Source organism: Cupressus sempervirens, chromosome 8 (genome assembly GCF_028749045.1).
Source record: "Cupressus sempervirens isolate cs-2001-9-10 chromosome 8, ASM2874904v1, whole genome shotgun sequence".
Lineage (NCBI taxonomy): Eukaryota > Viridiplantae > Streptophyta > Pinopsida > Cupressales > Cupressaceae > Cupressus > Cupressus sempervirens.
In genome coordinates, this window is record NC_143125.1 from 158,795,233 (window position 1) to 158,815,513 (window position 20,281).

The 20,281-nt window shown below is 38.5% G+C and overlaps 1 protein-coding gene and 1 pseudogene across 5 annotated transcripts; both read left to right on the plus strand.

The window, feature by feature from the left end:
• Positions 1–535: 535 nt before the first annotated feature.
• On the plus strand, positions 536–13,740 carry LOC149542042 (3-isopropylmalate dehydratase small subunit 1 pseudogene; annotated as a pseudogene). 2 transcript variants are annotated; one of them, XR_016355421.1, is made up of 2 exons: positions 536–1,405; positions 13,409–13,740. The product of XR_016355421.1 is annotated as a 3-isopropylmalate dehydratase small subunit 1 pseudogene, transcript variant X1 (transcript). The 2 variants fall into 2 exon arrangements; XR_016355422.1 differs by having other exon boundaries at positions 536–1,401.
• LOC149542043 (uncharacterized) lies at positions 3,822–7,385 on the plus strand. Of its 3 annotated transcripts, none has more exons than XM_089797080.1 (4): positions 3,822–4,882; positions 5,028–5,326; positions 5,483–5,880; positions 5,978–6,284. In XM_089797080.1, exons 1-4 carry the CDS (start codon positions 4,782–4,784, stop codon positions 6,044–6,046), a joined length of 867 nt encoding a protein of 288 aa, XP_089653206.1. In that variant the 5' UTR covers positions 3,822–4,781; the 3' UTR covers positions 6,047–6,284. The 3 variants fall into 3 exon arrangements, with proteins under 3 accessions (XP_089653206.1, XP_089653204.1, XP_089653205.1); XM_089797078.1 differs by lacking the exons at positions 3,822–4,882; positions 5,028–5,326 and adding exons at positions 6,312–6,499; positions 6,600–7,385 and having other exon boundaries at positions 5,760–5,880; positions 5,978–6,201; XM_089797079.1 differs by lacking the exons at positions 3,822–4,882; positions 5,028–5,326; positions 5,483–5,880 and adding exons at positions 6,312–6,499; positions 6,600–7,385 and having other exon boundaries at positions 5,955–6,201.
• Positions 13,741–20,281: the final 6,541 nt, after the last annotated feature.

Consider the following 20,281-nt stretch of genomic DNA (forward strand, 5'->3'; position numbering starts at 1 on the left):
ATTTGCAAAATGGAATTGGCATTCGAGACTTCCAATTTTGCCTCAAAACCAAGTTTTCCAATTTCCTACTAGCGAGTAGGAATTGAAAATCAAAACTTGGTTTTGTTTTTTAAGGGGTGTAAAACAATAGATTGGACTACTTTTTGAAATTTGCCTTCAATTCCAAGCTTACGCACTTCACACACATCTTCCGAGTGAAACAAATAGTTTCAGTAAAATCCCAAAACTCGAATGAAGATATACAAAACTTTGATTTGGCTAAACCAAGGTTTGTAGAAATCCGGATTTTTAAAATTCCATGAACCAAACGGACCCTAATTGTTTTTACCTCTCCATATAAGCTTCGGCGATGTCTATGCCAGCATCAAAAAGGTTATTTCTAATTAAATTTAAATTTAAAATACATAAGCTTCCCCTAGGTAAAGTGAGCATCACACCTGGTATGGATGGTATGTCACGTAAGCATAGACATGGCTTTTGATTTCTTGGTTCTGCCTCACGTTAATATTTTCTGCGCAGATTGTCCTCTGGAAAAATGGCAATGGTGACTACACTCCAGTCTTCATCTATACGTAAGAAATGCACCTATTCTTCTATGAATTCTTGTTCGAAGCTATTTTCTCACAGCAGTCCGCAAAAATCCTTGTATTTCTTTCATAAAAATGCATTTACACCGCTGATATCTTCTTCCCAAAACCTGAGAAAATCTGTGTACCCTGCATTGTCAAATCCCCCAAGGGCAACAGGAACACCTCAATCCTCTGACGCTCCGGAGCAAAGGGTTTTTCATGGAGAATGTTTTGTAGTATACGACAATATAGACACTGACCAAATCATCCCAGCAGAGTACTTAACCCTAGTTCCCTCTAAACCAGAGGAATATGAAAAACTGGGCAGCTATGCCTTGATCGGACTTCCTGATGATAAGTATAGGAAGAAATTCATTGAGAGGGGCCAGTCTAAGACGAAGTATCCTATTGTTATTGCTGGGGACAATTTTGGATGTGGGTCTTCGAGGGAACATGCTCCTGTGGCCCTTGGGGCAGCAGGAGTGAAGGCTGTTTTGGCAGAGTCCTATGCTAGAATATTCTTCAGGAATTGTGTGGCTACTGGTGAGGTGTACCCAGTGGAGACTGAGTGCAGGATTTGTGATGAATGTCAGACTGGTCACATTCTCACCGTGGAGATTGAGGGAAATAAGCTTATCAACCATACCACCGGAAAGGAATATGCTTTGAAGCCTATTGGTGATGCTGGGCCTGTTATTGAGGCTGGTGGGATTTTCGCATATGCAAGAAAGACTGGGATGATTGCTAGTTCTCCACCAGCTTGAACTAGGCGTGGCCAGTAAGGGGCCGAAGTTGTAAAATGCATTTTGAAACTGTTGGTTGTTTGAGAACAGTAGGTTCGAGTCTTTGCCTTTTAATCATTTTGCGTGGCAAGTTTTAACTCGAGCTAAGAAACACTTACACTACATCCTGAATTTCAGTAGTTTATATTTACATGTAAAATTAAATGATCTGTTAAAAAGTGAAATTTGGATCTAACTGTTAACAGTAGTATGGCGAAATTATATATTTCAATTTATCTAATATTTATATATTTTCAGGTGCTTGAACCTTTTGCCTAAAAACAGAAAATATTTGTCTTTTTATTCATGGATATACAGTAGTTTTCATCGAGACTCCAACACTGCTAGACAATGCTGAAAGGAAGCATAATCCATGCCACGAATGCAATTGTAGGAATTCCAATTAACACAATTCATCTAGAAGAAAATTTTAACTGTTCTATCGCTTGAGCATACAAGCAGTTGAATACAACACATTGCTTTCCCTGGAAGATAGTTGAACTTTCAACAGAATTGTGAACTATCCCAGATCAAAACAACACAAATAGAAGTATCAAAAACTCTACATTTGACCTGGTGCTAATCAAGTATGAATGAATTAGAAAGTCTGGGTTAAGTGCACAAACTCCTTTAGAAATTATTACTGCCATTAATTTGACACTCACAAATATAAATTGTCTGGATGTGTGTGAAACTATCACCGCTATGAAGATGGAGAAAACTCGAATATGAGCCAAACCCGAGCCTGATGCTTGAATGCCTGCAATATGTAGATAAGATAAGATAATGATATTAATGTCTAACAAAAGACCACCAAAAGGTCTATGGAACTGGAGGATTACAAAAATGATGCTGGTAACAGCAGGAGCACCCAACGGTGTCCGGAAACTAAAGCAAACAAGAAAACGGAAAGCAAGAAGAAGAAAGAAGAGAAGCAGAGAAAAGACCACAACAAAGATTAGGAGTCCTTTCTAGGCAGAAAGAAATCAGTCACAGAAAGATATGCCTGCCGATGGGTAGAAGCTCTGCTTTGTCTTTGGGAACTTGTAGAGGAGTGTTGCTGCAGCAAATAACCAGGACAAGATCTGACAGCTCTGGAATGACCGAAAGAGCTGGTAAAACTAGATGACCTTGTCACACCACGCAAAGGAGATAAGGGTGTGAAAAAGGACGTAATGAGCTGAGTAGAAGTATGCCGGTGAGGAAGAAGTGACTGCTGTAGTGTACTATCATGGAGAATAGTAGCCTCTTGAAGATAAAGTGCAAGACACTGCTAATCATAGTAACTGAAAAAATCATAACGAGAGAAACACTTCTGGAACAGATATAAAAATCTCCCTCTAATCTCATAGTAGATGGGGCAACGAAAGATAAAGTGAGTCTCAATCTCAATCTCATCCAAAGTACACAACTTATAGATCCGCTCCCCACTATCAATATGATGATCAGTCTGAGCCCAAAGATGGTGAGAGCCAACTCTGAAGGACCCCAGGGAGATACACAGGGTGTGAGACTATTGCCGAGAAAGGTAGTTAGGACGAACAATAATCCTATCAAAGATCTTCAAGAAGTGCTCCCCATAAAAAGACATCCTCGGACGTAAACCCCCAAGCAGTGGCAATATACTGCCTATAAATGTCAAGTCTGACATGCTCATTTAAAACTGGTAAGGGGGGAGGCAGTCAATATCAATCTCAATCGATCCCAACAAAGAAGAAGCCTGTGCATACCAACAGTGGGCACGAGAAACAGTCTTAGAATTCGTAATAGTAATTGAAGAACAATATGCCAAGTAGGAGTACCAATCCCGTTCACCCACAAGATCCACAAAACCACGCAGACGATGAAGGAACCAAATCAGATCAAAAAAGGCCGCGATGTTGAAAGGATGAGCATCAAACTTAGCAAAAATGATACTATGAGGAATGAACCTGTGACATCTAATGATGCGCTGCAAAAGTAATGTTTGAACTCGCTTGATCGAGGTCCAATCAAAACCAAGGAGAGATGGGCCCCAAACCATCGACCCATAAAGAATTGTTGGCTGCACAAGGGAGTCCAAGAGGGATAACTTGGACGAGGTATCCTGAAAGTGATGTCTAAAGCATAGTTGGAAAACTCGCTGAGTACTCGGCAAGTTTTAAAAACTCGCCGAGTTTCCTAGCTCGGCGAGTTTTTCACCAGTTAACTCGCCGATTCAAAAACTCGGCGGACTGGTAAAAACTCGCCGAGTAATCGCGAAAAACTCGGCGAGTTTTTAAAAAAAACTCGCGATTTTCTGGTGAGATTTTCACCCGCGGCCTGTGACGGATTAAAGCAGCAGTGAATGCGTTTTTTTCTCATTTTTTCTTGTATTTGGATTGTTTAGAGCCTTGAGGAGTGAAGAGAAGAAGGTTTGGAGTCATTCTTGGCTGATTGCAAGTGATTCAAGGCGGATTTGAGTGGATTGTAGAGGATTCTAACTGATTTTAGAAGACAAATTTCTTTCCAGGTATGTTCATCTTATCATAGTTTGAAAACTTTTTATAGTTTTATAACAAATGTTCTTTTGTTTTTGTTGTTGTTAACTTGTTTGTAAATGTTTTCAAATCATTTAAAATCATTTTGAATCATTTTGATTTGAAACCCTAGCTTCTAAGGATATGGTTGAAGTTTGTTGTTTGCTAAGGATATGGTTGAAGTTTGAAGTTTGAAACTTTGAATCATTTGAAACCCTAGCTTCTAAGTTCTAACTTTGTTTATTCATTTTTCTATATATTTATGTGTAGGGCAGCGGTCAACCATTAAAAAAATGACAAACCCGCAAGAAGAGTGGCCACAAACACCATGCCCATCTGGATATATAGGCACTCGACCTAAAAATGCAAGAGATAAGGCATGGCGGTATGCCTATGAAGCTCCAAATCCAAATGATATTGGGAAGGTGATATGCATTCCCTGTGAGAGAATTATTTCTGGAGGCATAAACCGCCTCAAATACCACCTTGCAGGCATAAAGAAACATGGCTCAAATCCTTGTCTCAAGGTAACTGATGAAGAAAAAAGATTCATCCATGCCCTACTTGCAGCTGCTGAAGAGAAAAAATTGAATAGGGAGAGGGCAAAATTAGCTATGAGGGCAGCCATAGCTGAATCAGAAGGAGCTCCTTTTGATATGCAAGAGGAAGAAGAAGCACTTGAGAACATACCAGAATCTCTTCGTGGCCCACGGATCCGCAAACAAAATTTCTCATTTACCGGTTCCACTTCTTCTACATCTCCTACTTCTTCATCATCACCATCCGGATCCCCATCAGGGATAGGTGGTTATTTTGTGCCTAGGAACACACCTGGAGCATAGCCATCATTAGAGGGCACTGCATGGTTTAAGGAGGTGCATGAGCAAACTGATATTGCAGCAGCTGATTTTTGATTTTTCAACAATATCTCAATGAATGCCGCTGATAGTCCCTATTGGGTCAATATGGTGAATGCAATGACAATATCAGGCAAAGGGTACAAGCCGCCTAATCGCAAGGATATGAGTGGAAGGTTAGTATTTTACTATTTAGTAATTGTAAATAATTGTGATTCACTTTAGTTCATTGTTATATTTTAAATCTTAATTGTTATAACTTATTTCCTAATTTTTTACTAACACTTACACTTTATTTAATATTACACCTAAATTTTGTAGGTTGCTTGACAAAGCGGTTGGTAGGGCAACATTGTTGATAGAAGACCAAAAGAAAGAGTGGAAGAAGTATGGCTGCACCATTTTATCTGATGGGTGGACAGATGGAAGAAGTAGAACCATTATTAACTTCTTGATTGCTTGCAAAGATGATGTGGTGTTTTGGAAATCTGTCGATGCCTCCAACAAAGTGAAAAATGCAGCCACATTGGCTTTAATGTTGGAGAATGTTGTCATGGAGGTGGGAATAGAGAATGTGGTGCAAATAATCACAGATAATGTAGTAGCATATGTGGCAGCAGGTAGATTTAATTTTTTATATTTGAATCAATATGAATCATGAATGTAATGCTATGGAATTTGGATAATGGTATTATTCAATTTAGATTTGATGTAATTTGTAAATACTAAATATGGAAAGTTTCTTATTGATTATTGATTTTTTGCTAATCTTTTAGGTAGAATCCTTCAAGAGAGGCATCCCACACTTTTTTGGTCACCTTGTGCAGCACACGTCCTTGACCTTCTTTTGGAGGACATAGGAAAACTTGATTGGGTGAGTCCAATTGTGGAAGATGCTAAGCGAGTCACGAAATATATCTATAATCACCCATGGGTTCTCAGTTTGATGAGAAAAGCCACTAAAGGCAAAGATTTGATGAGACCTGCTATGACAAGGTTTGCAACGGTTTTCTTGACGTTGCAAAGTATTCTTGACCACATATTGGCTTTGAAGCAAATGTTTGTGTGTGCTGATTGGGTTGCTTCACCTTACGCAAAGAAGCCCAAAGGAGAGGCTGTGGCACGAATAGTGTTTGATGATAGCTTTTTTGCAAAGGCTAAGGAGATTGTGGAGGTAACTTCATTATATTTTTAGTGTATTCAAGTTTCATTATCAATTCATAACTTACTATGTTATTAACTAATTTGTATTTTTCAAATTTCAAATGTAGATGTCTCTGCCCCTGGTTCTAGTCTTGCGCACATGTGATGGGCAGCAATCCCCAATGGGAGGTCTTTAGGAGGCCATGGATAGGGCGAAAGAGGCTGTTAGAAGTTACTATCACGGGGATAGTCTCAAATTTGACCCCATTTGGGAAATAATTGATAGGAGGTGGAACAATATGCTCCACCAACCTATTCATGCAGCAGGCTACTTCCTCAATCCCAAATTCAGGTACTATGATAATTGATTGTCCTTGAAGTTGGGATTTTAATAAGTCTTTATTTTACTTTACTTTTTAAGGTTGTGTAGTAAGACTTGATATCATTTTCTATTTGTTTTAGGGCTGATGATTCCTACTCAGATCCTAATGAAGAGGTCATGGAAGGTCTCTCTAAATGCATTGAGAGAATGATATCAAGTGAAGAGGAGAGAGACCTTATTGTGACCGAACAACAAATCAATGTGGAATCAAGGGGTCCTTTGTTCTCTTTTATGCTAGCAAAGAGAGCAAGATCTACTCAAGCACCAGGTAAAGCGTCAAACTTTAAAATTTTTGCTAATTGATAAGTTGTGCTTCTGATTTTTTTTTTATTGCTTTATTTTATAACTTCTTTAATTTTGTTTTGCAGATGCTTGGTGGGCAAGTTGGGGTGGCAATACCCTCAATTTAAGAAAATTTGCTCTCAGAGTCCTATCCCAACCTTGTAGCTCATCCCATTGTGAGCGCAATTGGAGCTTATTTGAGTCCATCCATACAAAGGAAAGAAACAGATTGACTCAAAAACGGCTTAATGACCTTGTTTATGTGCACTATAATCTTAAGTTGCGCATAAAAAAGGCACAGCTCTTAGAACTACCTGGTCCGCTTGATCTAGATGAGATAGATCCTTATTCTGATTGGACAGCACATGAGCCAAGTCCATTGTTTACACCAGAGGAGATCGCTGATTTGGAGAGGCAGGCCATGGAGGGGGAGGCTAACGCTGATTTTCAGTTCACTATGGATGACATTGAGGATGAGGACGAGGATGATGATGATTCAGGCGAGGATCAGGCATTACCATTAGGAGGAGATGCATCCTCTTCTAGGACGCCGAGCCAGTCAGTAGGGACATCGAGCGAGGGGGCACAGCCACAGAGTTCACAGTCACGCAGCTCACGCCCTATCCCAGTGCGGGGCACTTCTTCTAGGAGTAGACCCCCTCGCTTTCTTGCTAGTGCAAGTGGAAAGAGGAAGATGTGATTGACATTGTCAAATTGTATTGATGTATTTAGACTTTTAGTATTTACTTCTAGTTTGACAGATTGAAACTATTTAGTAATTTACTATTTTGCTTCCTACTATGAGCATTCTGCATGAGAATGCAATTTTGTACGCATTATACATTTATATATATCTAAACTTCGTTTCTTTCTTTTGTATTGTCTTTAATTAACTTATTAGATGCATCTTCTCATTAAATTTTGCAAAATAAATGTATTTTTAATTAAATTTCAGCGGTTTTTTAGGTTCTCGAGTTTTTCCCGAGTTTTTTTTTTAAATCGCCGAGTTTTTCTGGATTAAACTTTTGGGGGCCTTGGCGAGTTTTTGCATTTGGCGAGTTTTCCAACTATGGTCTAAAGCACTGTTTCCCAAGCAAAGCAAGAGAGCTCGTACCCTTGTTGACTTTGGGCTGAATTGCCGGTCTCATGCTGAACCGCAGTCTAGAGAACTTATCCCCCAGATATGTATAAGAGGAAGTGATCTCAGTCTCCTGTCCTTGAAAAAAGAAGTGAAGAAGAGAAGTCTTTAAGCAATTAAAGATCATGACCCGAGTCTTACCTAGGTTAACCACAAGCTGTTGCTGGTCACAAAAGAAAGCCAAGTCATCAATGAGCCTCTATAAACTGTCTGGAGAGGAAGCAAGAAGAACCACATTGTCTGCGAAAAGAAGAATGGAGATTAGGACTTGGTGCAGGTAGCAACCGTCACCCGGGAGAGAAGAAGGAAGTCCTCAAGCTCATCAATATATAACTTGAATAAGGTAAGAGAGAGAGGACATCCCTGTTTGACCCCAATGGTGCTATAAATCGGCTCAGAGAACCCCTGAGGAGTTCTGAATTTGCCAGTCACAGTCTCATATAATCTCATAATGGTGTTAAGTAACATCTCAGAAATCCCAACCTCCCAAAGCCTCTCAAAAAGAGCTATCCTATGAACGGAATCAAAAGCCTTGCGAAAATCAACAAAGCGACAGTAAACCTTCTCAGATTTGTGTCTAACCTCCTCAATAATAGCCCGTAAGGTGAAGATGTGATCCATGGTTTGATAGTCGGCCCGAAAACCAGCTTACCCTCTAGCCCTACACCCTTTCCTGTCAAGTTCACCAGATATCATAGCATTGAGGGTTGTTGCATAAAGTTTGGCAAACGTGTGTCTAATCATGATGGTTCTGTAGTTCCTCGGATTAGAGACAGGACTGGTCTTGTGGACAGGATAAATAAGATGCTTGGACCAAGAGATCGGGAATCTGGTGCAAATCACTCTATTGAAAAGAATAGAGAGATAGGGGCCCAAAATCGAGGCATCAAACTTGAAGAACTTAGCCTGGAACCCCTCTTCATCCGCAACTTTGCTACATCTCATGGATCTGATGGCTTCAAAAATGCAAGAAGGGGTGAACAAGTGGCATAAAGGAGGCGGAATGGGGTGGATAGAAGATTGCCCATAAAGTGCCGTGGTTTGAGAGGTAAGGGAGCAAATGTTGAGGGTGGAGGGGAACAACAGGGGAAAAGAGGATGCCAAAAAAGGTCGCAGATCAGCGTGGAACAAAGGGATTTGCATTGGGAAGCGGTGAACGAACATTTCTTCCTACGAAGAAAGCGAAGGTAAGGCGAACGAAGGCGAGCAAAGTCAAGGGAGTGAGTCTCAAAAGCAAAACGAACAGAGCGATGGAAAGCTTTGCAGTCCCCATCAAACCATTGGTTCATAGGACAAGTATTACGACGTTTGTTGTGGAGGGGCAGCGAAGGACGGTGGGGAATGGAAAGGATGGCGAACTTCTGAATGGTTGACACAAGCAAGTCAAACATGGAGGCGACCTCACAAGAGTTAGAGAAGCACACAGGGTTGAGGAGTCTCAAGAGATGAGAGGAAAAGAGCTCACAATCACCGTCGGCGAAGCGGAAGTGAATGGGTGAACAAGCAGTGATAGAAGAGAGGTGAGGTGACAAAAGAGGGGGCGAAACAAGGGGGGAAAGGCGAGTACGAATACTAAGGAGAGCATGATCCGCAAGAGGAAGGCGTAAGATGGTGAAACTGTGGATGCACAGGATGAAGGAGGGACAAGTGAGGGCATAATCAACAATGCTAGCACCACCACAATGAGGCCAGCAGGTGAAGAGCTTAGAACTAGGGAAGCAGGAAAGACCGTTAAAGATCACAAGACCAAAAGACTCGCAAAGCTGAAGCAGATGGCGACTATAACAAGAGAGATGTCCAAGAGCATCATCAGAAGAACGCTGAAACCCCAAAGAAGTCAGATCAATCTCAGTGGAGCAAGTGGAATCAGAACTACGGTCATAAAGAGGAGTCTGGAGTTCCTTCATCCTCGCATTGAAATCACCAAGAATAATGATATCACCTAAAGCAGCAAAATGAGACATAGTCTTGCTAAAGTCAGTAAAAGGGTCCCCGTCATTGGTGCCATGGATAGCATAATGGGAGGAAGTTGGCAGAAAATAACAAGTAGCCAAAAAGAAATCTCTTTGACGATGACTCTTACGGTCAATGCAGACCCACAAGAATCTGGGAAACGTATCAGAGTGTACAATAGAAGTGCCACAAAAGATATCATCCCTAATCAAACAAGCCACACCGCTGGAACCATGTACCCTATCGGAAGCACGAACCTCCTTACGTATGGATAACCATTGGTAACTTGCAACCCCCAGAAGAGGATGTACAATGCTCTCATGAGTCTCAATAATGACAAGAATATCCACGGACCCCACAACATCGCACAAAAGATCGGGTAATGACCATAAAGAGCTATTACCATTCTAGTAGTTAACAAGAAGGGAACAAGTGGGGGTCTCCCTCTTGTCTGACTGCTGGTGAGACCGTCATTTGGCCTTCGGGCCCTGTCTCTCTTCCCAACCATTGGGGGGGAATCCTGAATAATTGCTTTAAGATTTTTGATAACTGCCCATTTACCTGCCTGCCTCGCCTTAACTATAACACCACGAGCATGTTTCAACTCTGTAACCTGAGCCTTTGTGAGATCTTCATCTAGGAAAATCTTGGAAGGGAGACAAAATAGCTTTCTCTTAGCACGGAGAGCACGGAGTCTGTCGACAAGTGAGAGAAACCGGATAAATAAGACTCCACCATGACCCACCCAACACTTATCCAGTGTGATGTTGGCAAGACCAAGCTGATCACAGAGGAAAGAGCGTCTAGCTGAAAGAGGATCCGAAGTAGGAGGGAGTCCACGAACTCGAAGGTTGAGCTCATGAACCCGTCTCACCCGCTCATCCTCGATCTTCCCTTGAACCATCTTGTCAATACTAGCTAGAGGTGTAGTATCTGTGCTACTACAGAGGGATGCCCATGACTTTACTTTTTGTTTGATTTCAGAGATTAGAGAAGAATGCGTTGCTGCAATAACTAATTGTTGCTCTTTGATGGTATCAAGTCCTTCAAGTTGCGTGATAATGGAGTGGATATTGGTTTGCAGACTTGCTGCCTCAGTGGTGAAAGTATCCGAAAACAGTTGAATGGAAGACAAATTGGAGCTTGTGGTAGTCTGGAGTTCATAAATGGTATCCATCAATGAGATAATTTGCTCTCTTAGTTGCAAGTTGTCCATCTCCAGCTTGGAAATCCTATCACACAACCTTTGATAGGTCAAAAGTTGCCGGCCTTGTGTTGAGCATGAGTCCCCATTGTCAGCCATATCTGTTGAATGAAGACCTCAGCTACAACAGGAAGAAGAAAGATGGATGCATGAGTTCTTGTGGCAAAAAAGAACACAGACTCATTGTCGTAAGAAACCCACAATTATCGTTGCGGCAAAAGAAGTTACACCAGGGAAATAACAGCAACCACAGATTAGGAAATAACAACCGTCGGAAAGAGGGGGCTTGAACACACACTCAGCATGCAAGGACGGGAAGAGAACACCCTCACGCCATTGGAAGGAAGAGAAGAGCCGACACCAGATAAACCACAACCACCCTGTGTTAAATATCTAGAGGCCCTGAGGCCCGCAACCAGTTGGAAAACACTGATGAAAGCAATCCCTCGCAACGAAAAGCAAGCACAATCAATACCCCGATGCTAGACGCCCGTGCGATCACAGTTAATGGAAGCCATGAACGAACGCGGCGGACAGTAGGATGGTGGTAGACAAGGTCACGGGAGAGGGAGAGGTCATTGCAGGACAAGATAATTGATAAAAATCTGATATAAACAGATTGATGAGGGAGCCTTCATGTTAGAAATGTGGTTGTCCAATCTAATTTTCTATGGGCATATTTAAGAACCAAGATACAATTTCAGTTGGTCAATCTCTATTTATGAAGGTAAGGGCAGATTGAGCAGGTAGCTTTCATGTTAGAAATGTGATTTGTCCCATGTGATTTTCTATGGGGTATATTTAAGAACCAAGATACAATTTCAGTTTGCCATTTTCTATCTATGGAGGTAAGGGGTAAATTTCTATTATGATTTTACCCCTCCTCAATATCACTCAGAATTGAGGCCGGCCTTGCTTTAGCCATGCCTTGCAAATGTCAAAAGCCAAGATACAATTTCAATTTGCCATTTTCAATCTATGTATGGAGGGAAGGGTTAAATCCCTTTTACCTCTCCTTAATAGCACTCAAAGAATTGAGGCCACCATTACTTCAGCCATATTTTGCATGTCTATTTGTGTAGCCACAACTACTGACAAACAAAAACATTTCCAATTATCTGATTTCTGGGATGTTAGAACTGCAGCAGAAATATTTTATTGTAATTATTGGAATGTTGGCGCGCTTCTGGTTTATTGACATGTGCATCTGTGAAGTCATAATAGTAAATTTGACAGAAGTTTGCTTTCAACTAAATTTAATGGATCACCAGACCACTTAATAAAACTCCCATTTGACATAATCTGAGACTAAGCTGCAAGCTGAATTTTTCTCTACATCTGCCAGTTGCATTTGCTTAATACTAATAGATCTCCAATTGCTTCAGCAAAGCTCATTCTTTGCATCTGCAACAATGATTGCAGGCACAGTCAATCACTTCATGTTCTTTCTCTACACCCACATACTTTGAGTTTGAATAAATGTTGAACAGGGTAGTAGATTGGAAGTGTGCTGCAACTATCAGGGATGAAGCATATGTTTGCTGCTAAAGAAAGTTCCTCCTCACCCCCTGGAGCTGTTGCAACCTGCAACTTGCTATCAACTATTTAGACTGCCAGTGATCTCTACAATGAGCAGCTGCCAACTGCACCATCTTCATGAAGCTATGATAGATCTCCTATTTGCTGTGTGACATTTGTCACAGATGGCTTGCAGTGCAGCCTTGCAGGCATTGGGTCCCTAAAGAATTACTCAAGCTGAATTCATGAGCACTTTGTTCTCAACAATTTTCAACATTCTTTGCTGCCACAGTGGTGACCATGTTGCGTAAACCATCTCAGAAGCAATGGCAAAACATCCAAGCAGAGAACCAATTCCAAATGGGAGAGGAGCTTGAACAACAATGTAATGAAAATTAACAATTCTAGAAAATTGCAGAGAAGAGCAAACTCACATAACACAAAATTTTATGTGAAAAAACCTAGCAAAATTATACCAGTAAAAAAGCCACCGCAAATGACTCAATTTTATTTCTTGGGAATTTTTCACAGTTACAACAATTTTCAAAATGTATGAACAATCATGACTTTAAGTTGCATATAACAACTAAGTTGCAGAGTCCTAATTAGAGTCACTTACAAAATTTTGTGTGACTCATACTAAAGTTTGTAGCTGCGATAGAGATCTATATCTCTTGAAATCTGGATGTTAGTACCGTTATTGTCATTTTCAGCAGAAAATGACACTTAAGTTTAATTTGTAATATTAAATGTAAATGACATGTGTCATTCACATGCATGGAGGCATGAATATTCGAAGAGTTATAATTAATTATAGGAGTTATGGGAATCTCAAGAGACCTTCGGTTATAATGTGAAGAGTCTCTCCTATTGTTATATATTTGCATCAAGAAAAGGGTATTGTACACTTGAACATTTCATTATCAATAAAGATATTTTTGTGTTGTTTGGCTGAGTTTTTCCCTTCATTCTCGAAGGGTTTTCGCAGCATATTTCTGGTATCTTTGTTTCAGTTTTTTATCTTTCTTATTGCTGGTTATCTTATATCTTTCTTATTGCTGGTTATCTTCATGGATTTCTAGGCTGAAGATTTAACATGGTATCAGAGCCTAGTTCAGATAACAACATTAAAAGAGCTGAGAATGATATGGAAATGAAGGCAGTCCTGAATTTGTGTACGAAGATATTCATGCTACAGCTTGAGATGGAGGTCCAGTGATTGAATTACAGTAGCAAGGTGCATCGGGCGCATGGGGCTTCACAAGAGCATGTTGATTTGAAGCTATCGATGAAGCTGCCATTCTAGATTATTGAAATTAGTCTCATCAAATCTCTTTTACTGTCATCTTGTTGACCGTGGATATCTACAGAGTGTTGAATTTATTTTATTTTATTTTTAGCTATTATGAAATTATATTTTGTCTTAGACTAAATTGTTGTTATTATATCATGAATGCTAACGAGGGTATTCCAGCTCCTTAAATTTTCTATTTTTTTTGGGGTAGGTGATAGTTGTCAATCTTCATTGAAGAAGAATGAATTTTCTCTACCATTATATTCTCTCTCCTGGCATGAAAGGTTACATGTGCATACATTCTTTTCTCAATGGATTTGCCTCAAACAACAACTGTAAATCTTTATCGACAATGTATCTCTCAGAAATTGGATGACTCGCTTTCCATCTGTTTCAATCTTATTTAAACAGATCCCTCTTGGCGAAATCAAGTGTTCTAATTTCATGTATTTTGGACTCTCCTCCCGTTATCTCTGACAGGTACCTTCAACAAGCTTTTGTTGTCATATTTATTCCAATCCTATTGTCGCCTTTGTAACTGTTCTTTATGACCTTAATTATTCTCATTGGTGAATTATTTTTATTTGTCAGTTACTTTGAAGTGGTAAAGACAATATTTATCTGGAGAATGCAATTGACACCTAAGGGAGAAGCCAATCGGTTTCGAAAGTCATCTTCAAGTAAGTGCAGGGGTCTGGTGTTGATCATTGAGAATGGTATCTAAAGTGGAGGTTAAGCCACTTGAGAAAGGGGAGTTGATATGCAAGAGAGTGCTCAAATAGTTGATTTTGTTTCCAGGAAAGGATGTTGCTTTAGATTTCATTAGGATCATTATATCCAACGGTTTGGATTTATTGCCTATCACTCTTATTAGTTTATGTTTCCATAGATTGATTTTGTATGTTTTTGTCTTTCATCAGGTGCATGTTCTTCATTGCTATTTCATTTTTCAATGCCTGCAAATTTCGAGTGATGAGTAGATTGATGCGACAGTGATAAGACAAAATTGTTTCTTCATGACTTTCGATCACCGAGTCCAACCTTCCGTACAACCTGAGTGATAGTGGATTCCTTTCTCAACATTCATATGGTGATTAGCAGTTGGTCATTGTGTGAATCAAGAAGACCGATGCTACACAACTATCTCTCATTGAGACATTTCATATATGGACATGTTATGAGGAGGAATTGGATGCTTCAATGACATGAAAAGTGATATAAGCATATCATAGTTCAACTTTGTTAGGGATGGCCACACGTGCTGCCAGATCTCGTACAAATTATGATTACTGAACGTGGACAACAATTTTTGTGCATCCAGAGATAAGTATTATTCTGCTATGTCTATTGTATATATTTTTCATGAGATGAAATTATACACAGATAGGAACTGGAATACTATTTAGAGTTGATTTGTTTACTAAGAATAGTGAATGTTGTGTAATATTTTTTTTATTCTTCCTAGAGCTATGAAAGTTGTTAGTAATGGAGGGACGAAGATTTATGTTGAAGTGTCTTCTAGTTTGTAGCAAGAGGACTACAATGATTGTTGAATGGATCTTGTTTGACATCAACATAGAGATTATTATTACTCTTGAGAGTTTATGATTTTTGTTTATATAACTGGAAATAATTTACTTATTGTATCAATATTTCTTATATGATAGATTGGTCTTAATCTCTCTTGGTTACAGGATGCAACAAGATAAGGATTATAGCTCTAGAGGGAGATGTTGAGTTTTAGAGGGAGATTTTAGCTTCAAAGGGAGGCATTATAATCAAGAGGGAGTACTTATGGAATCCTCATCACTCTAATAGATGCTTGTGATGCTTGTGGTATTTATAAAATTTGAGACTTAAATGGAATCAAGTCTTAGTTTGTTATTGCCTATTTTATTCTTGTGTGAATAAATGAGATTGTAAGATCAGCTATGATAACTCTTCCACTATGCAATAGTGAACATCATGTTGAGAGAGTCCATGATGTCATCAGGTTGAGAGAATTCGTGATGGGAGTTGAATGTCATGTTGAGAGATTCCATGACAGTTCACATTGAGAGAGTCTATGATTAAAGGCTTAGCTATGAGTTACAAATCTTTTCATATTGAGTGATTCCATGAATATGGGTAATTGTTGTAGGTTTTCATGTTGAGTAAACTCCATGAATTATGTTTTGAATTCGCATGATCATAATTTATCATTGACATTTTTGGTTGTAGCTTTGTGTGATTGTTCACCTAAACATCTCTCTCTTGCTAAGAGTGAGTGTTAAAGTTTGTAGCTACGATAGAGATCTGCATCTCTTGAAATCTGGACGTTATTACCATTATTGTCATCTTCAGCAAAAATGACACTTAAGTTGTAATATTAAATGTAAATGACATGTGTCATTCGCATGTATTGAGGCATGAATATTCAAAGAGTTATAATTAATTATAGGAGTTATGGGAATCTCGAGAGACCTTTGGTTATAATGTGAAGAGTCTCTCTTATTGTTATATATTCGCATCAAGAAATGGATATTGTACACTTGAACATTTCATTATCAATAAAGATATTTTTGTGTTGTGTGGCCTGGTTTTTCCCTTCATTTTCGAAGGGTTTTCCCAGCATATTTCTGGTGTCTTTGTTTCAGTTTATATCTTTCTTATTGTCGGTTATCTTCATGGATTTCTGGGCTGAAGATTTAACATGTACAACACTTGTTGAAATTGCTATTTTTGGTAAGTCACCAAAATGACTTACTATTTATGGTAAGTTGACTTATACAAACTTTCTAATTATAGTAAGTCTCAAAAAATTTGCACTTTTGATAGAACGCCTTCAACATGGTCAGCTTACAGCGAGCACCTTAATGGCGCACTACATGAGTATCTATGATGACTCAACTCCATTTGATGACTCAACAACAACTGGTGGTTATCTATGATGACTTCACATTCCAACATGTAATGCCTTCTTTCGATGGAACGCCTTCAGCGTGGTCAGCTTATGGTGAGCGCCTAAATGGTGCACTACATGAGTATCAATGATGTCTCAACTCCATTTGATGACAACCAAAATTGGTGGTTATCTATGAGACTTTACATTCCAACATGTAATGCCCTCTTTTTGAAATATGGTTTAACAATAAATAATAATAAATTAATAGAAATAAAATATAATATGATTAAAATTTAATTAAGGAATGGTTAGAAGGAATCAGATGAAGAGTTGTGACTCCCTCAAACATGATATATAAAATGGAGAAGAATTTATGAGAAAGGGGATGGGGAGGAAGGAAGAAAGAATAGAGCATGTGAAAATCAAGAAAGAGTTTATAGAAGCAAATAAGGAAGTGACTCCTTCAAAAGGCAAAAATTATGAAGGGTTGTGCTCTTTCAAAGGGTGGTAATTATGAAAGATTGTGACTCTTTCAAAGGGCATAAATGACGAAGAGTTGTACTCTTTCAAAAGATGAAATTCATGAAAGGTTGTGGCTCTTTGAATGGGCAAAAATGATGAAGAGTTGTACTCTTGCAAAGAGTAGTAATTGTGGAAGGATTCGACTCTTGCAAAGGGCAGACATGGTGAATCGGGTTCCTTAACATTGGAAGATATAAAGGGGAGAAGGTTTCTTTAGAGTAGGACAGCCATTTGGAAAATAATTTATTATTCTTAAAAGGCAGCAATGGAGGATGGTGACTCAAGTCTTATGAAAGGCGGTAGCCTTTTCTCCGATAAAGTATAAAAGTGATCATTCCAATCATTCAAGGATTACTTATCAATCATCTCTCATGAATCCACAAAAGCAATTATCAAATATCAGATCAAGCAAACTATCAATCAATAAACCACTTTATCAAATCAGCATTCACCAAAATATGAAACCAACATTCATTACATCATCACTCATCAATCTCTTAATCATTACTCAGCAATTCCTCAAATCATACAATCAAAGGAATTTCATTCACTCGATCAATCATTCATACAAATATCAATTACTCAATGACAATCAAATAAGAATTCTGAGTCTCAATTTAATTCAGAAAAAAGGCAACCATCTATAATATTTTATTAAGGGATTTGTTTGCAATATGGTTGAATCTAGTAAATGTTATTAAACCTGTTAGGAAGCTTCAATTTATAGATTGAATTAAATTGCCAATTCATCAAGAAACAGTTGTAATTATTCATTTGGTTTTCCTACAAGCAGTCATGTCTGGGATTAGCAAGGAATTGTGGTAGGGAGATGCAGCAGTAGTGGCGCCCTCAGTTAATTAGTCCACCACAAGCTGGTTTGCTTTTTGGGCGAGGGGGTCTAATTGACTTAGATGGTATCGCTCTTGGTCTGAGTTGTGGGGGACAGTCTTTGGTTGCCTACCGTGCTTTCCCATCAAAGGCTTAATATGATTAGCTGTTGGAAATATACAATGAAAAGGGTCCAATGCATTTAGGATACTTGTTTTCAATAGGGATTATTCATGATCATAAGCTTGATGTTAATTCATTATATTTCCTCTAAGCTTACTTGATATTTTGTAATAATAGAATACTCTTTGTAAATGAGTTGTATTGTTGGAATTGTTACTTTTGGGCAAAAACAGGTATATTTCAAAAGGGGACATTATAAACAATCACAGAACACTCAAACAGGATGGAAGAAATGAACACCTACAACTGCATTTAAATGCAAGATTTGCCACTCATTAATGAAAACCTTCCTCATTGGCAAGGCCCTTAACACATTTATCTTTCGAAATTTCATACATTTTTCTTTTGAAACTATTGCATTGTTTGTTTTCCAATTATAAGCTATGTAGAAAATGAAGGAAAATTTTCAGTATCTTTCAATCAGAATAAATGAGTAAAGATCTTCATTTTGCATTGAGATTGTTGTTTTCAGATCTAGCTTTCGAGAAGACGTTCTGGGGTCATCAGTTACAAAACCTTTGTGTGTCCTTTTTCTTAATCCGAGCTTGATCTAAAATGGCTTCAAACTACAAGGGAATTCTAACAACTATTCTCACAAGATTTGAATAAGTTTTAGTTCTTTAGAATAGATTCTTGTCAATTATGCTGGCTCTCTTGAACAGATTCTGGTTGATAGATTGAGAACAAAAACCCACCTTATGTGAGAGTGATGAGAGTGCTCTGGATTATGCTTCTGCAGAATCAATTGCACAATGAACTGTTTATTATCTCCACAATAGTTCCAGCTAGCTAAATGGTTTATCTTACACAACTGAGTTTATTAACTTTACTTCCCCGCCGTGTTAAGGAAATTGATCATATTTCTTCACTACCATTTCCATAGATTCTCTTCATCTAAATTCCACTCTCCTTCCTCAGGTCAATTCGAAATTTTGCAAAGTGATGATGAACTCCCTATTGCCTTCCTCAATGAACAGTGCGTCTTGATTGTCAGAAAATATTCTCACAACTTCAATTCCATTATTTCACAGCATCAATGTTGGTAACATTTCCTCTCTATTCATTTCGTTATTATAGTTTCATTTATTTCCAACTAATTTAAATTCGTTGACTTTATGATTGTTTTCTCTTTTATGGATGCAATCTACATACAATTTACACTACTATCTTTACAGTATCAAGATCTTACTCTGTGTAGAATATCAATAGTTAGGGTTTTAATCTTCATACATGGATCCTATTTGCATGAACTCAGCATTATATTCTCCATTATATATCATTATGAGATGTTCTAATTTGTGTCACTGAATGTGTGGATTCTATGTGCTATGCATTTGTAGACTCGGCTGTTTCTATTTATGATCTGTGGTCACTTGGAAGCTATAACATGATTTTAATCATGCATTGAAATTGTGGAGCTCCAATCAGGGAGGAAGTTATGGGATATCGACAGAGGCTAGTATATTTTGTTAATTATAGTTATGTTGTGAATATAGAGTAACATGGTTTCACATGCTTTATTAATGTTTTACAGTGCCACGAGCCTTCTGAACTTTCTTAAATCGCATATTTCTATGTACATCTCTGCTCTCTTTCTTGCTCTATACTCTCTATAATCTATGCATACATGATAGAAATGGGTGTACATCATGCACAAGCGCTGCAATGTTATGTTACTTGCATTGCTTCAATTGTTCTCATATCCATAAATCAAATCCTCAAATGCTTTCCTGGTATATCTACTACATATTTTTTGACATAATGATAGATCATCATTTTTATTTCGATGACAAATATTTCAGGCTGTTTCTAATCCAGACAACCAGTGCAGTGCAGTGAGATTTTTTACCGCCCTTGTATTTTGCTCATGTTTGAGAATCAATAAATTTGACATGTTAAGCTTTCAATAATTAAAAATTTCTAATTTCGTTTGCATTCTGATTTCCAACAGATGGTGTTGGGAACATGCATGCCTTTAATATATTGGCAGTCAAATTCGAGTGATGAGAGAGCTCCACTTTTCTGAGTCTGGATGGATTTATTGATCCAAAGTTATTGCCCAGGAAGTCTAGGTCTCTGGTGTGGAATCACTGGTCTGGTGGCAAAGAGCACTGTCAGTTGTATTGCAATGGATCATTCAGGTTTGAATTCTGGGCAGGCTAATTCACTCAAATTTTATTGATAGTATCCTATAGCCAAGCTAATATGTCTATGCCTTTCTGCATATCCTTTGGAGTTCTCCAA

Excerpts from the sequence above, each read along its gene's own strand:
- LOC149542043 (XM_089797078.1), top strand. The coding sequence starts at position 6,053 with ATGGATAGGGCGAAAGAGGCTGTTAGAAGTTACTATCACGGGGATAGT. Across the intron at positions 6,202-6,311 it reads TTCCTCAATCCCAAATTCAG|GGCTGATGATTCCTACTCAG; the intron begins GTACTATGATAA and ends TATTTGTTTTAG. Across the intron at positions 6,500-6,599 it reads AAGATCTACTCAAGCACCAG|ATGCTTGGTGGGCAAGTTGG; the intron begins GTAAAGCGTCAA and ends TTTGTTTTGCAG.